Source organism: Carassius carassius, chromosome 8 (genome assembly GCF_963082965.1).
Source record: "Carassius carassius chromosome 8, fCarCar2.1, whole genome shotgun sequence".
NCBI lineage: Eukaryota > Metazoa > Chordata > Actinopteri > Cypriniformes > Cyprinidae > Carassius > Carassius carassius.
In genome coordinates this window covers 19,485,729-19,503,597 of record NC_081762.1, presented here as the reverse complement: position 1 = coordinate 19,503,597, position 17,869 = coordinate 19,485,729, and the positions used below count along the sequence as shown (strand labels likewise).

Sequence of the window (17,869 nt, the reverse complement as noted above, 5' to 3'; positions counted from 1 at the left end):
GGGTGTTCCTCAAGAAGGGCAAGAATGGGGTGGATAACTGCTGCTTGTTGATGCCCCAGTCATGGCTTGCGGAAGCATGATAGCAGGACCAACCTCTCGACCAGGACAGTGGAGGTCAGTCTGTGAGCTCGCTCGCCCGCCCTTGGGGCTTCCGACTTTAATTACCTGAGGAGCAAAACATCCCTGCTTGCCGGTGGAGGAAGAGTGTGTGAACAAGGGATATCGGGGCCGCGCAGTCCTGCATCAGCGACATCCTGCCCGGAGAGGCCGGGCCCTGTCCGTCCTGGTTCCTGACAGTGGGCTATCTCTGCCGGACCCGTGGTTCCTTCCATTCTAAAGGCCATTGTGTGGAGAAGGGCTGGGCCAGGAATGACTGGTTCCTGTTAGGCTCAATCTCTCGCTCAGCCAACTCCGGTCCCACTGACAGATTCCTCCTGTTTTGTTTTGCTCTTTCTCTTTTTGTGTTAGTCACTCGTGAGGATACCGAAAGTAATAACAGTACTAAGGAGAACCTGCATTGAGCAGCTTCTGTCCTCTTGCCACAATATGTTTGCATTACATAATCTAAACATAAGATGGGACAGCTGGCATCCTCAGTTTAAAAAAAAAAGTTGACAAAAACGTTCTAAAGCAGGAACATCTTTTTTTCTTTCTCTCTTCAGTATTTGCTGGTGAATCTGTCAATGTGCATCTGGACTCGCCTCTGCAAACCGAATGGCTCATGATCAGTATTTAGAAATGAGATGTAGGTGTTTTTGTTTGTTACCTAACTGCAGAAGCAGACAATGAATCTGTCACTCTGTACATGTTGGTGTGTGCGTGTATGTGTAAAGATTTAATATCTGAAGTGTGTATTACTAGCACCACCTAGTGTGCAAACACTAATGGGATGAGCCACGAAGGCATCTCTACCTCTTTACGTTAAGAGAATAAACAGACTTCAGATTAACATCAAACTCCACCGCCTAATGAAACATGCTCTGTTTTCTGCAGCAAGGAAGAGAGGCTCAGCTGTCAGACAGTTACTGGACTGGGCTGAGAGCAGAGTCTGGCTCGGGTCCAAATGAGGGGGCTGATTTTGTTACATGCTTTTCATGAATCAGCATAACTGCCTGTGTCACTTTCTAGTGTGAGACACACATTCAGATGATACTTGCACACATTATACAGACTGGAAAGCGGGATCATTCTGCCGTCACTGGAGTTGGGGGGTCTCTTTGGACCTGGTGACCGTAGTTGAGCTTGATTGGCGTGCACTGTGTGCCGCAGTCATGCTGAAAAGGTGGAGTGGGAAAGTCATGAATAGCTGTGGAACACAGATCTGGCCCCAGCCCTCAGCCACAGCTTGCTCTGGGACTCAGGGACAGCAGAACGGACAGATGGCTCGGGACTGGACACACACACACATATACACTTACTTATGCTTTTTCTCTTCTTTTTTGCATGCAGACCCACAACACAAGTTACATATGAAAACTAGCAGTGATGCACCAAAACAAATTTTTAGCCGAAACACCAAAACTGTTTTCAAGTTTTGGTAATTCAATTAGGTTAACTGAACTCTTCATGTTGAGTCTCAGTATTTCAACCAAACACATGTTGTTTGCATAAAATGAGAGGTTTATTAAGATCAGGGGATGGAATCCATTTATATATATTTGTGACACATTATACAAACTGTTTCACTATGGCTTTATTACAGTTTAAAAGCGCAACAGAGACATTTCCGTCCTGTTTGAGTTTTCACTGATGCCCACTTGTTCATATTTGTAGCGATTCTACATAAGAGGCAGCATAAGCACTTCGCTGCTTATTTCTAGTGTTTTGCTCCTGCAAGGAGCATCTTATGGTTTCTGCTGTCTGAGAAATATTTACACTGTGATTCATACCCTCTTATTGGACGCTCTTGCCCTTTGGGGTTTCTTCTATGAGCATCATACTGGCTGATCTAATGACCATCTATACTTCCATAGTTCCTCCTCTGCTTCTCTTTTTCTGTCTCATTGCAGCCTCTGCAGCTAAGCCATCGTACAAGCAGATCATCAGAGAGCTCTAATGGCTTCCAGCTGTGTGGAAAATCAAGCCCTTTGGGTTGGGTCGAAAAGCAGACAATGCACAAGAAAAACTGAACTAATTTAGGCCTTTTTTTAGCACCAACAGACAACAAAAGACACCATACCCTTGGTGTCAATGTGCTGCACAGGTCAAGGGGCAGAGTGTGTGGGGACACCACATGTGTGCAACTCTGTCCCACTTTTCAAGTTGAGACCTTCACCTTGAAGGAATAGACCCTGCAGAAGAGGTATTTGTATGCTCGCAGGCTTTACACGAAGCTCTTAAGCCCATTATGAAAAATCTGTCGCTATTGGTCCTTGGAAAATGAACGAAGTGGAATCCCTTCATCTCACAGTTTCCTCAACTCGCATTGTCTCCTTCCTGCTCTTTCAGTCAGTTAATGCAGCCAACTCTTAAAGCAGGCCTTTATCAAGCCAGCCTGGAATTATATTCTCTTCCCACCGGCTCTGAAAGGGTTGTCAGATTGGTTTAAGGGGAGGGAGGGGATGGGAGCAAGCCACAGAAAAGCCTGAATATTTAGTTTGCTACGTTGCCCCTCAATAAAATTCTGAATGTAGTGACTTATGAGAAATGTACTAGGTTTGAGGCAAGGGGAATTGACGGATTTGGCTTTGTGCTGAGTGGGCGTAAAGGTGTATAATCACTGACGAAAGGAAGTTGAAAGGACATTTTCTCACACACCTCATTGCAGGATATAAATGCAGCAAGGGTTTGTTTTTTACCTCATGGTAAGTGATCATCCTAGAATTGTTCAATTATGTTTACATTTTCAGACGTCAATGATGAGGTGTTTGAAAGCGTATCTGTCAGTAGCAGTCTATTTTTCTTGTGCCTTGTAGCACACTTTGCCTTTTATGACTTAGATAGCTACACTGCATTTTACTTCACTATTTAAAGCTGCAAGAAAAAGCAAATGATAATTTACAAGTGAATGCATCCACTGCCAATTAAAACAAATAAACTTCTGGAACTTCCAGAAAAGTAGTTTTTCTTTTTTGCCAGTGATTGAACATTTAAGGTATAATTATCCCAAGTATTGTATTATTACCCATCTCTGTGAAACGGTTGGGCTGGTGAATCTCAGGAACTGCTTCTGCCATCAAAATGTGTCTTTGCCAGTGCTGTTTATCTCAAAGTCACACTCTGTTCAACCCCCAGTCTGGAGAGATAGGTTGGAGGCTGGTGAAGAGAGAGAAATGTGCCACTAAATGTGCGAGAAGGAAAGATCCGTCTCTCCACCCCTCGCCTTTCCATCCTTTCCTCTCGCTCTCTCTCCTGAGTGCTTCCTCCACATGGAGCTCATCTGCTGTTTAAGGCGGCTGGGAGAAATGCCTTCAAGCTGACAGGGGCTGAAAGCCCAGACATATGTTAATCACATGCAGTGATGGCAGTCTCGGAGGGCAGAGAGAGAAACAGCAAATCTGAGAAAGAAAGCAGAAAAGAATGCAGGGGGTGGGGGGGGGGGGGGGGGAGAGAGAGAGAGAGAGAGAGAGAGAGAGAGAGAGAGAGAGAGAGAGAGAGAGAGAGAGAGAGAGAGAGAGAGAGAGAGAGAGAGAGAGAGAGAGAGAGAGAGAGAGAGAGAGAGAGAGAGAGAGAGAGAGGAGGAAGAGAGCCACTATAGAGACTTAAAACACAGCAGTGGTGGCAGATGCATGCCTTTGTTTGGACTCTCCAAATTGATTTTTCTTGGTTTTAATGAGGTTGTTCCTGCTTGGAAAAAAATGGTGGAGGGGGGCTTAGGCCATCCTTAAAAATATTTTGGTTTGCAGTAACAGTATTTTTTATTTTTTTTTAAATAGGGTCGGTAGGTCGTTTAGTTTCAATGTAAAGAAAAAAAGTAAATTTTTGTGATGGTGATGACGTCGGTATGAATTTAAACAAATTAGCATATCGTGACGTCACTGACTGGGTCTTCAACCCGTGCCTTCGGGCGCATCATTGCAAACCTCATTTTGATGCAGGCTATATAGACCACAAACAAATTTAAATCTTTGTCAAAAACATGTTTATTGCATGAATTTCAGGTGAGAAAAAAAATGAGGTACTGTTTTACTTGCATCCACCGCTACGTATCAATGCAACCTACAAATGAGAGAACGTTTACTTTGCTTTCTTGGGTTGTCACTTTTGTGAAAAAAATCCTGTTTGATTTGAGTGACGAGTGTTCATTGAATCGATTGTAAAATCGATTTTGCATGTCTAAAGTTTTATACGGCAAATAACACCAAATATAGGTAAATCCACGGACAACAGGCAGGAGGAATGTAAAGATTCAATATATTGGTAAAGACCAATATTTCTGATGATTTATTGGCCTGAAGTTACGTGTTAAATGACAAACAGGAGTGCCAACATTTTCGAAAAACAATAAGCAGAGTGGACTGCCATAATGCAAAACATTTACTGCAGGCTTCAACATGGCTGTGTTTATGATTAAATATCAACAACAACAACAAAAAAATCGCATAGGCGATTTTCTTAGGCTATCAAAAAAAATATTTTTTCGAAAATTCGTCGAATTTAAAATTAAAATCCACATTCGAATGCGCATATGAATTTTAGGTGTGCATTAAGGAAGCTGCCTTATGAGCCCTTATGAGGTGTTCCATTCCATCTCGCCGCGCGCACAGCTGTGTCTACACAACTTTCAAAGGCGGACGAGCTCGACATGCAGGATCTGCTTTCTCATCTTTCACCTCGTGTACGCGCGCGAGATGCGATGACAATATATGTGTCATTGCATTATAAGGTTATGTTAGCCTATCCAGTTGAAGCCACTTAAAAATAAAAAAAAATCAATGTGGAGCAGATCTTGTTTACATCAAAACTGAAACCAAGCCGTTCACACAGAACGCATATTTCGCGCATCTCAAGTTTTTAAATGAAAAAATGTATCCTGTGTGACTGGTTTTCCGCCCTTTTTATTTATTTAACAATGCATGCATACATGATGCTGTTTTGTTTATACTTTAAGCAACTTAATTAATAATAATTGGTTCATTGGTTTTTTTCACAGTCATGTATTCTAATGTTTTGAATAAACATTCGAATTTAGTTTTTTCAGCTATTTTGACAGCCCTAGGCGATTCAAGCACGGAACTGTATGAGACTGAATACCGGCTGAATTCACATTTCTGTTATAAAAAGAGAAACATTGTGCAGAAGTATTATTTGCTGTTATATGTGTTTGTCCGAAGCTGCAGTTGCTGTGTGACGCCTGTTCAAAAAAAAAAAAAAACCCTGGACGCGCTCCGAGAAAAGGTCGTTAAAATCATTTTCTTATTTTCGTTTTCGAAACTTGTGTTGGTTGATTTGTGCTTGATTTGTGCAATAGATTTTCGAACATAAAGTGACAGTCGACACGGTCACGGTTTTAGACTAGAGAGGAGAAGGGATGGGAAAAGATCTGGGCACAGTTTTTCCAGAACTTCGTGCCAAGTTAAAGCGGTGTCGAGCTGTTTTAATGAATTTTTTTAGATGTATTATGGTGCCCGAACCTGTATGATTTTGAACGGTGACCGCGAACATTTAGTTTACTGCAGCCGCAGCCATCATTGCCAAGCGCGAACCGTTGACTCTGACAGTGAGTGAGAGTCTGAGACGAAGCGAACGCACAGGCCACAGTGTGACATCCGTGTAAACACAGATGACGTCAAGGGTTTTTTTTTTTATTAAAGAAGATAGCCTTCATTTGTATGTAGGCCCAGGCAATTTATATATTTACAATACTTAAATATAATTAATAGTATTTTATTGCATTTGTATTAGTTGTTTGAAGAGTAAAAAAAATAATTGGTCGGTCTTAATGCAAATTTACAATCGGCAAGTCGGTCGGACTAAAAGCAAAAAAAAAAAAAAATTGAGTCTGTACTAAATTGAAAGGGTCAGTCGGGTTACGGCAAACAAGAATATTTTTAAGGATGGCCTTATTGATACAGACAGGACGGCCACATGCCGCTATTTTGGATGAGTCTAAAGCATTCAGGCATCCACACAGTGAATGTTTAGACTCATGGATCAGGAGGTTAATAACTGAATCTGATAGTCTGGACAAACTGGCAAACATGCTATTCACCTCACTTCTATATTTTTTCATCTGATATGAATGGAGTAGTGCAGTATGCAGTGAATCTGGTTAAGCAGAAGCAGATGTGACTGAACTAAGATTGGTTGGTTGGACGAGAAGAAGGTTGTTTTTGCAAGAGTGCTGTTAATTCAGAGCATATGAGAGGACAGATTCATAGCAAATCTCTATATCATCAAACAGCACACATATCTATCTATCTATTTATCTATCTATCTGTCTTTCTGTCTGTCTCCATCCGTCCGTTTGTCTGTCTGTCTATCGTGTCTCTCTCTCTCATTCTCTCTTATGCGTGCTGGGTTTTCTGTGGCTGCTGCTCATCAGTTGGGAGGGGTCAGTGGAGGAGGCGGAGAGCGTGTGTGTGTGCGCACACATTTGCGTGCGCTCTAGCTGTCATTGTCTCAGTCTGCAGGCTCAGGGAGCAAGCGTGTGCAGGATAACGCGAGGCCCCAGCGGCCACACGTGCCCTTGTTAGTGCAGGGCATCCCTGGAAGCAGAGCAGAACGAGAGGCAGGTCTCCATCTGTCCCTCTCAGGCTCTGAAAGCAGGAGGACAGGCTGCTCGACTCTCCCTCAGACCTGATATACCGGCCTCAGGGACCTGTGCCTCCCCCCTGCCCCTCGCAAAGCGCAGAAAGACGCAAAGAGATTAAGATTACCCTGGATTCTTTGATATACAGTTTGTCTCCATCATCCATGATGCCAGGTGAGATTGGGAAGCTTTCAGTGTGTGTGACTTTGTCGGTGGGAAATTGTGCATGTGGTTTTTTAATGTAAGTATCTTAAAATACAGAAGTGGACTGTATAAGACAATTTGTACTGCTTTTTTTACTTTATTGACTGCTTTTGGAAGTAAAAAAAGTGCATAAACGTTACTCAAATAATATATATTTTTATTAATGTATTTATTTATTATGTAAGATCTCAGCTGATACTTCTTTATACACATGTCTTTTTCTGATAAGCATAGATAAATGGTATATCTGCCTGTGCAAGGGAATACTGGTAAACTAGATAATATATATATATATATATAGTATATATATATACTAATAATTTATTTTATTATTTTACATTAAATGTAAATTTTTTGATGCTAAATGTTTTTAATTTGAAATTATAGCTGCCGATTCTACAGCTATGATGTAACTTTATGATAGCTAAATCCATCCACACAGTATTGCTGGAAAATGATAATGAATGATCATAAAACATAGCAAAACCTTTTCAGTAAGCTTTCCTAGACTATCACAAATTCATTAGCCTTTTAACTTCACCTTAGTCACCTTGGGCACAATTGACAATGTTTCATTTATCACAGAAAAACCAAACATTATGTTCACAATACATAACCGTTCAAATTCAAGACCTGTAGAAACAATGCAATGGCCTGATAGTCCATCAAATCTCTGATAGTCCATCAAATCTCTCTCACATCCTCATTATTGAGCCCTGTTCAGGAATATCAGATATCTGTTCTAGAAAGAGTAAATGTTCATGTACAGGAGCATGAAAGTAAAGAAAGCAGACTGAGAGGAAGAAAATGAGAGAGGAGAGTTGCAGAGGGCAGCTGGCGTGCTGTGTGTGTGCAGGCTGCAGGGAGATCTCAGTGCTGCTCTTCACAGATGGTGTTGTGAGACAAGCTCTGTTGGCACTGCTGCTCTCCTGTGTGCCATGGCCACTACCTCTCTGCCAACCAACCCGTCTGGTGCCCACCTCTCCGACCCCCCCTCTCCATCTACCCACCCTCGACTTCTTTCTGTTTGTTTCTCTTTCTAAACCTGCAAGTGTAACATAATTGGTTGTGTTTTTGGCTCAGTGTGACTATGTTGGCTTTTTAAACTGGAGTTTGAATGATGAAATTCTATGGTTGAGTTAATAACGTATTTAAATCTTTCATGAGTTATTGCATTTCTACATTTGTGCTTTATTGGGAAAGTATATGAAGCAAAGCATGGCTTTATTCTTTTCTTTAAGGTGTCTGTTTCTTACTAATTGTTGTAGATCTGGGCTTTCGATTTGTTCTTTTCAAACTGCCACTTAAAATGTGTTTGTTAACATTGGCCTTGTGTGAAGCGTGTGTTTATGAATTGTGTGTGCATGTGTAGAATTGTTCTGGAAGCTCTGGAGGAAGCAGCTGTAAGCAGGCGCGTGTGCCAGGTCAGGGACACTTGAGCAGAACTGACACTGGGTTATTTCGGACACCCATCTGCACTGGAGCTACCGTTCCTCCAGGCCGCCGCCACAGACAATCTGTTCACTCGCTGGCAGGGTGCCAAACACAGTGCCGTCCATCTGTGGCAGGGACTGAAGCTCTCAGTGCTGAGCAGAGCTTGGCTCCTTCCTCTCCGCCTGTAGTTTTATAGCTTTTTTTTTTGTTAGCAAGAGTGTTTTCGTACAGCGTGTTTTAACGCATGTTCTCAGTTTGTGATAATATGCTACTGCATTATGATAAAGGTCATTCTTCTTGATAATGGAAACATGGTGAAGGTCCTGTAAAAGTGTTTTCATAGTGTTTAACAGTCTCTTAGTTTGCAGTATTTGATTGCAAGTTATTTTACAAATTAAAAGTCAGCAATTTTCATATAATGCATTTTCAATGCATTTTCTTAGATTTGGATATTTCGCTCACAACTAAAACAAAATGTTTTCTTGGGCAGTATAGACACAAAGCTTAGGTGTTTGTAGTTTTGTATGTTTTTTGGGGGGGGGACTCCCCAAAAAAATGGGACCTCAATTCTTGATGGGACAGTGGAAATCTGACAGGAAACGAGTGGGAGAGAGAGGGGGAGATGAGATCGGGAAAGGTCTGCGGTTAGTTAATGTTAAAATAAGTTTAGGTTTTGTATTTTTTGGTAAGCAAACATGTTTTTGTGCGATAGATTTTAAACAATTTATTTGCAATATTTTGCATGTGGATTTTTCTGTTATACTAAAAAGTTATTCTTTTTGTACAAAAACCACACTAAATGCTTGTTTTATGCTTGATATTTGTTAGCCAGAGGGGTTTTTGCAATACATTTGTATCACACTTTCTCTGTTCTCAATATATTGGTGGTGCATTCCGATACTATAACAAGAAAAAGGTCGTTCTCTTGGGTAATATGGAAACAAGCTCTCCTCCTTTAGTCTTGTCAATTAAAAAAAAAAAATCTGATGCACTTTGTCAGTTTGCAGTATTTTACATGTGTCTTATGCTGCTGGAACAAGATAAAGGTTGTTCTCTTGGGTAATATGAAAACAATAACCTCTACCTTTAGCTTTGTAACTGTTGTATAAGATGTTTCCCATGCAATTTTTTGTGGCTTTTGACCAAAGTTCAAGCGTTAAAGACAGGCTCTCTGGAGTATATTTAGTCATTAAGAAGGCACTCAGTGATGGCAGCCAATCGGTTGAGGGGCAGTCATTGCCTGGAGATATGCCTCAGTTCCTTGGACTGAAAGCCATTAGCAAACTGTGGCCAGTGCCACAATCATGCACGCACACACACAGAAAAGCGCTCCGGGTGGAAGTGCCCTGACGTTAGGTCATACTCCACCATCTCCTGCGTCTCCTGCCTGCCAGATGTGACTCGAACCATTTTTAAGGTCTCATGGAGGGGAAGAGGAGGAGGGAGAGAGAGACAGAGACAGAGAAAGAGACAGTTTGTGTGTGTGTACACAGTAATTGGGCGGGGAGGGGGTTAGTTGTTTTCTGAATCTGGTTCTACTTAGTAAATCTCCATCCAGGACTGCTTTTCATAAATTGTCGACATATTTTTCTGCACAGCGGACTTAACTCACTCTAATTTTGAACACATGGCTTCTGTCATGTGATATTTTCAAAACACTTGCAGACAGAGGTCCCAGCAGAAATAAACCGTCATTCTGCCGCCAGGGTCTTTCTTTTTTCTCACAATCGCCTTCCCCCCACCTCCTCTATGCCTGTCAGTTATTCTTTTATCACATAGCTGTGTTTTCAGTTAGCGAGAGCAATATATTATTAGCTCACATTTTTGAGTGTAATAAAATAGTGCTTTGTTAATGTAAAACATGAGCCTCTTTATTATCTGTCGAAAATTGATTTGGCATCCACTGCCGTGGGCTCGACTCATCCTAGCATCAGAGACTTTGCCATGCTTTTGTTTCCAAGCGTGGAGAGACGTCCGTTCGTAGCTGACACAGCCAGTGAGAATAAGTGGCTGAAATGAATAAAGTGAATAAGTGGGTAAAGGGCTGCAATTTGCAGGTTTGAGTGGTGCTGAGGGCAATGAGCAGAGTGCAGAGGTAATTGCAGACTGCTTGAGCTGCAGGAGAGGACAGGAGCTGTATATGGATATGGATGAAACATCTGACGTGTGTTCTCTTAGCGTTCTGAGAACCTCCAGGGCTCTCTGTGGGAACCTCATGAACTTCTCTAGCTTCTTTCAGTCTAGACTTCTGTTAGGCTGTCAGTAGTTGCATGTTGTTGTTCAATATTGGTTATTCAGTGGCTAATATTGTATTCATAATATGATTTAATAACAGTGTACACAAATACACTTACAACTGATCAAATGATATGACCACTTACAGTATGCAACCACCAGTCAAAGCTTTGGACAGATTTGATATTTCTCTTTAATAAAAAAATAAATAAAAAATAAACGTATTATACAAAAGCTTATGCTTAAATGTTCAACATAGGTTTTATAGATAAATAGAAATTGTGCTTACATGTTATTTTCTTTAATTAAACTTGATTTCATAGTTTGATCAAAAGTGTTAAGTTTTGATCAATTAAATTATTTTAAAGTGTTGAAATGAGTGATAATAATGAATGAGTATATGTATCCAAATGTTTAATTGGTGGTGTGTTTACCAGACAGCAGATGGGTTTAAATGGAGAGCAGAAGACTTTTGTGTGTCTCATTAACCTCAGAATGAAAACTTGAACTATAACAATCCTTTAGAGATTCAGAGAAGTTCTCAAGAATACCTCAAACTGTGATTTGCCAGGATACCAAAGACTGTGAAGAGAAATCTGATGTAATTAGTCTTGGGAGAATCTAATGAGAATTGAGGTCATATTAATATTTCTCCTTTTTTCATCAGTCTTTGGTATCTTGGCAAATCTGAGCACAGTTTAAGATTTTGTTGAAATCTGAATCTAGAGAATTATAAGGCTTTATCTCAGAATAAAAAAAGTGTTTGGATGAGACCTAGAAAGTTATTTTCTTTCCGTCATCACATTGCTGTCTAGGAGAAAAAAAATTTATATGTTTGACTTTATTTTCATGTCTGTTTTCATGTTACAGAAACATTAAAAAACAAAGAAATGTTGATCAGTCTGATTGTAGATGCTGGAACAGACAAGGAGCAAGCAGAACAAGGGGAAAGTACCACTGTATTAATCTGACAAGCGGCACAGTTATCATCTCAAAATGACCCAATATTAACAAGTTGTTAATGTCTACTTTTTCTGGCCATGCGATGTTCTGTTTATGTGATGTTGTTTTCACCAAACAAACTTTTTTCAATGACAGTGTTGCTTGTGGACCAAGTGCAAATCCCACGAGGATGTGTGTTACTTTAACCTACACGCTGCTAATGTGGGACACAGTGAAAAACAGCAGTGTTGGTGGATAGCCAGTTTAAAGCCATGTGTCTAGGTGCTGAGCCATATTGCACGTGCCGTTTTTCTCTGTTTCTCTCTCTTTCTCCCCACGTTTCAGCTGGCATCTGCTCATGCCAGGAAGCTGAGTGAGTCATTGACTTGAGAGTTGGACGAGCCTCATACTAGCGTTTGAGAGCACTAATCTCTGTATGAAAGGCCTTTTATTGAAAAATGCTCTAATTCTGCCTCTCTGGATAAGAAGTCAGTAAATAATTATTTACTGTATGTTCAAAAGATGCTGAAAATTGCAGTTGTGCTCGTAGTGTAATTGCAGTACCTTCATTGTTCCCAATTCAATTATGATTGTCTGTTTGTAGATGAGGCACGAGAGAAGATTACAAGTGTTTTCTATGCAAGTTCCCCCGTGAGGTCTTGCACTCTCACAGCCTTTAAGGAATGATCCTTTTCCTCTTTTTATAAAAGTCTGGCAACAAGATACTGCACAAATCTCAGCGATTTCAACGGATGCGTAACAGCAACCGTGAATCACTTTTATTGTTCCTCAACACTTGTTTTCTTCCTCTGCGCTTCATGCCAACGGGGCCTTATTTCAACAGATGGTTAAAACAGACGTTAAGATAAATCCATTTCGAAGAAGACGACGAAGGAAAAAAGAGTGACTTCCACTATAAACGCTGCATCTGTTTTATTGGTCAGTCTTTTTTTTTCTTTGACGCAAGACCATATTTTGAATTGGATCAGCAGATGGCTCCCGGTCTTTCCTATTTACTGGAGAAATGCTCCAGGAACACATTATCTCACATTATAGCCATACTGTAAAACTAACAGTGCCCACTCGTCAGTGTCCACTTAAGTCGGCATGACTGGCATCAAAGTGGGTAGCTATAGTGTGAAATCACTTTCTTTTAAAGGTTACTGCCATCGGTAACCGATGATGGCATTTACGGTGCGTTTAAGAGGTGGAATGATTCATACATCTGTTGTAATCCAGAAATAACATCTCGATTGGGCGTGCTGTGGAAAGAGCCCGACGGAAGAGTGCAATCTCTTTAAATATCGGAGTGCACAGGTTGCTGTGCGCTGTGGTTTGTGGTTGGGTGGGTTGGTAACTCTTGAGTGAGCACAGACTGATGCAGGTCCCTTCAGCTGTGCGCCATTTGATGGGATGGAATGGAACGTTGGCACACCACCTGGCGCCGGCCAAGTGGGGCTCAGGAAAACAATTGCGCCTGGGGAGAAGCCTTGAAAAGTGAGGGCTCAGGGAGAGCGAGAACGAGACAGAGAGGAAGATGGAGATCCAAAGGGACAGGCTTTGTTGCAAGGAGAATGAGCGGAATAAGTGTTGGGAATGAGTTCCACAAAGGGGGGGGGGATCCATACATCTTCCCTGACAAGCCGGCAGGGTTTGATGGGCCACGCTCTGTGCGCCGTTCCATCTGGCCGAGATGATTGCATGGTGCATAGGCGTGCATAAGTTCATAATGTATTCATACCAGCACAACACGCTCTCTCAGTTCACCCTCGGCCTCGGATACCTGAGACGGCATCTGAATTCCAATTATCTGAAGACAATGTTCTCTCTCTCTCTCTCTCTCTCTCTCTCTTTCTCTCTCTCGATCTAACCACATTACTGACTTCTTCATCTTTAATGCACGGCGGCTCTGAAGCACAGCAGCTGGTTGTAATGCCACCTTCGTCATCTACTTTCACGGCGCTATCTGTCCCACGAGACGTCTCCCATGAAAGGTGTTCTCTGTCTTTGCCTCCCATACCTCGTGACCCTGATCTGATGAGTGTGAGTCCGTTATAACCAGCCATCTTGTTGGCATTAGTATGCAGCTGACTGGCTTCCTGTGGCTTTGGCACATCTTGCTTTACGTTAGTGGGCACAGCTTTTCTCCGAGGAGTGAAAACAATGTTCCTATGGGGAGAAACCCTCCCTGAACTTCCTGCAAACACATAACCATGTGGATTTCTGAATTGCTGCAGGCACTACAGAAATATAAGGCTGAATTATCACAGCCGATTAGGTTTCACAAAGCTTCTATACTAACTCGCTAAGTGAATAAGCAACTTTAGCTGGTGTGTGGGAGGATGAATGTAGCTGCAGCTTTACTGTTTTTCACAATGAAACAAAAGCAGAGATGCATTGGTGTGATTCTTAAATTCATAATGTGTTTGCACACAGGGAGGATTTTTAATACACAAGAAAAAAACAAGATTATTCGTGACCCTCTTTTTCCTCATGAACTGCATTGTGCACACAGTTGTCTGTTTTACCCACTGTGGAATGAGCTGAACATTACATTTTGTGCGAGTGATGTAAGAGACATGTCGAGCTGTGTGCGTCAAACATACGAACAGTCTCATGTTTTTTTCTGGTTATGTTATCTGACGAAAAGATCTAACACAGGGTGCATGTATGAAAGAAGCGAACTAGACTAATGGATAAATAACATGGGATTTTTACAGAGTGATGTTGATATCTAGGATACAAAAGTAGAGACTATTAGTTTAAAACCTGTTAAAGCCTGCACCAGAACGCCCGCATCCTCAACACCCCTCAACTCGCACGTGTCAGTGTTTACAGTGAAACGGGACAAATTTAATCTTGACAAACTATATATCATTATAAAGATCTAAGCCTCAAGCATCGACGACAGATCGCTGTTTTTCAATGGAAAGCTTATAAAGACTGTATTTGCTACATTTGTGTAAGCAGTACACATCAAAACATGAATAATGGAAACGCAGTACGTACATACCAGATTTGTTGTAATAACGAGTCATAAACACATCCATCTTGGTAGCTAGACATGGGTTTGCAGCGTACAGTGTCACAAACAGAATGAGACGATCCACAAAGAAAAAAAAAAAAGGTGAATATATTCACCTGAAGATAGTATATTTGAATTCTGGCGCTCTCTCTTTCTTTTTCGTATTATTCTTATTTTCCTTACTCAAATTATTCTTATTGTATTTTTTCTAGTGCTCAAATAAATCACTTATATGATGTCTAAGTTTCTGTCTAGTGTTTTATAATTGAAAAAAACTATGCAGTGGTATGTTTACTGACTAAATAGTTTGTAGAAGCCTTCAATACAGTTGGTAAATATTTTTTTATATTTGGGGGGGGTGGGGGTGTAGACATAGTCTCATTAAAATATTTGCAGGAGTCTCATTTTTCATGATATCTTATTCAGATTTGAAATAGAAACTTATGAGACATGTGACTTTCAACTCATCATATTTCTAGATTGCTCCAGGACTGATTTCATGTATTTTTATATCAAATAAAAACATATTTAAGTGTGGTAAAAAACAATTCAAGGCACTTCAGTGTCTATAACTTTTAATATTTTTGAGCATTATCAAATCTGGTTGATAAAAAGTAAAGCCCAAAGGGTCTTCTTTCCAAAGACACCAAAATTATGTTTGTAACACACTGAAGTATGAAACTGTTACAATTTTAAGTTAGGTAGAGCACTTTCAGCTGTGAGTCCCATAATGGGGGGTCAGGTTAACAGGTTAAAGCTTATAATATGCTAAACCAGAAAAATTGTGACACATGTGACATACAGCCAAGTATGGTGACCCATACTGTATGCTGCCATTTACTGTATGCTGCGGCGCCTGGGGAGCAGTTGGGGGTTCGGTGCCTTGCTCAAGGGCAGCTAAGTCGTGGTATTGCCAGCCCGACCGATCCAGCACATTGACCAAACGATATTTGGTTAGCTGTTTGGTTGGTTTGTTTTGGATTTCTAAGTAATGCTCTATGTAGATTATGTACTATTTAGTGTAATTTTCTCCATGAAGCAAAATTGAAGCAAAATATTCAACTTCATGGAAGACTGTAGAAATAGACAGCAAGCACAGCTAACTGTTTAGATCTTAAAGGAAAACTAACTAACTGAATCTGAAGGATGTGACTCAGTTCTGCACCAAATCTTGCTGGTCTTTAGTAGTGGTCTCATAAAATAGTGTGAAAACTTTTTATTCCTTTTTGACTTCTGTGTGTGTTTTTATATAAGGGTTTATAAGGGGAGCAGCTAGAAGAGCCAGTCACGTGTTCACTGCCACTGTTGTCATGAAAAATGACCAGGCGTGGAATGAAGATGAGCGAGTCGGTGCTTTCTAATGCTCAGTTTGGCGTGCCATTTAATGGCGATCCATATTACTCGAGAGCTCTTTTGAAAAGCAATAAAAGACCTTGCCGAACAGGAAAATGGAAAGCACTTCATCGTCCTTCCTGGGAGCCACATTAAATCTCTTGCTGCATCAATATCCGTGGTGGCCCGCCTAATAGTCATCTGTGCTGCTCGTCCGCCAATTTCTCGTTTTGAAAGGCAAGGTAACTGCCAAACAAATGCACTCTGTGCATTAACTGCGCAGATTAACTTTATGAAATCAGGGCAGGATGGATGTGCACTGTGGTATGTTTTTGAGCCTGTTTAAAATGCAAAATTGCTTCTTTTCCACTCGAAGTGGGAGCTCATTTGAATTGAGTTATGCATCCCTTTTTTCCATAAGATATTTGCGCAGTCTACCTCTTTTAGGTGGGTTTAATGCTGCTCTTGTACAATGCCGTTTCATTAGCAGTCCTTTTTACTTTAACTAATAGGAGATAAAATATATAAATATTGTGCATATGCACCCCACACTCCATACCATGTATGTAATACCTAGTTTTTCCAGACACTCTTGGTCTAATGGAAATAGTGAGAATAGAATATAAAAAGTAGGGAATGCTTTTATCTAGATGTTTTTGTTTTTCCTTTTCTTCAGATGGGTTTTTACAATCATTGATTGTTCTTTGTGTGGAATTCACTAGTATAAAACTGAGATGTATTATGGTGATTATTATTTCACTTGAACATAGGATGACGCACACTATGGAAGTGCAATGCTTTTTAGTTGTCTGATGTGTAATATTTCAGAAGAAACAGTGAAGGAAATATGAAGCATAATGGATATGTTGTGCTGACACATCTAAATGGAGGACATTCCACATTTACACCACTTTTTTCTTCGAGGGTCAGAATCTCATTGTGTATGTTGTGCACGCCTGTGAACACACACATGTACGTGTGCTTACAGATTACAACCTATTTTTTACCTCCTATCATCCATTTCTGTCCGACAGGTAAGGAGAGAAGATGAGGTTTAGACGCTTCAGGGTTGTTTCTCTTTTCCCGATTCCCAATCCAATCCCAACTTTGACCCAGATGTTAATCCTCAATTACACATGTAGATCCACAAGCTGCTTTTTATGTGGCCCTGGGCTCTTTCTGAGACCATAGCTGAATAAAAGTATTTCCCGTACCTTATCTGTTTTGGACAATTAATATAATTTTTCACTATTTTATGTGATATTTTCCAATTACAGCGATCTGACAGGCATATTGACTTAGAATAGCTTTCACACTAGTGCTTGGGCTATTTTATTCATTCATTTCAGACTTGTGCTGTGGCTCTTGTGAATTATAGTACCTGGACTTGTCACGTTGTTAACATTTCAATGTAATAACTGGCCCCATACTGAGATTTTAATGTTGAATCAAGCCATTTTCCTTTGCCTCATCCCTTTCACTGACTCAAGAATCTTTCATTTCTATCATTGTGTTTTTGAATGAATATCATGGAACAAATGCAGAGTTGCCTTATTAGAAATAATTATATGTCACATTGACATTACCAGCAGTGATTTTTCACAGTAGCCTGTCCATTATATCTTCATTCTTCATTCTTTTTTTTTCTTTCTTTTTTTTTTCTTTTTTTTTGACAAAACAGATTAAATAAAACATTTAAAAAAAAAACAGTTATTCACCACATGTGTAGGTGTGAGTCTAAAGACCCCTGCTGATTATTCTGTCATTTCTTTATCAGAGCAAATAAACTGTTAGCGTCGGCGGGGATAGATGGATCCGTGCATGTGTAATATATAAAGTTTAAGCTTTGTTTTTAGCATGGATGACTCTGTTCTCATTTGGGGTAAGGATTGAAGGTGCATGGGGAGCAAGTATGGGGCAGACTAAGCCTACACAGGCACATATGTTTAGGATCTGGTGCACACATAGCCACAGAGGTTCCTAGGGAATGGGAGCCATACAGAGCT

General features: G+C 40.6%; 1 protein-coding gene across 4 annotated transcripts in view; it reads left to right on the top strand.

Moving 5' to 3' along the window:
* Positions 1-17,869, top strand: part of LOC132145468 (protein CBFA2T1) — a 56,460-nt gene that overhangs the window by 14,269 nt on the left and 24,322 nt on the right. The window contains exon 1 of one of the 4 annotated variants that reach the window (XM_059556531.1): positions 6,427-6,865. The exons of the other annotated variants lie outside the window; for them this stretch is intronic. Coding sequence (XP_059412514.1) covers positions 6,856-6,865 — 10 coding nt within the window. The 5' untranslated portion in view covers positions 6,427-6,855. Of the gene's footprint in view, positions 1-6,426; positions 6,866-17,869 lie in introns of those variants that run through there. 4 annotated transcript variants of the gene reach the window in all.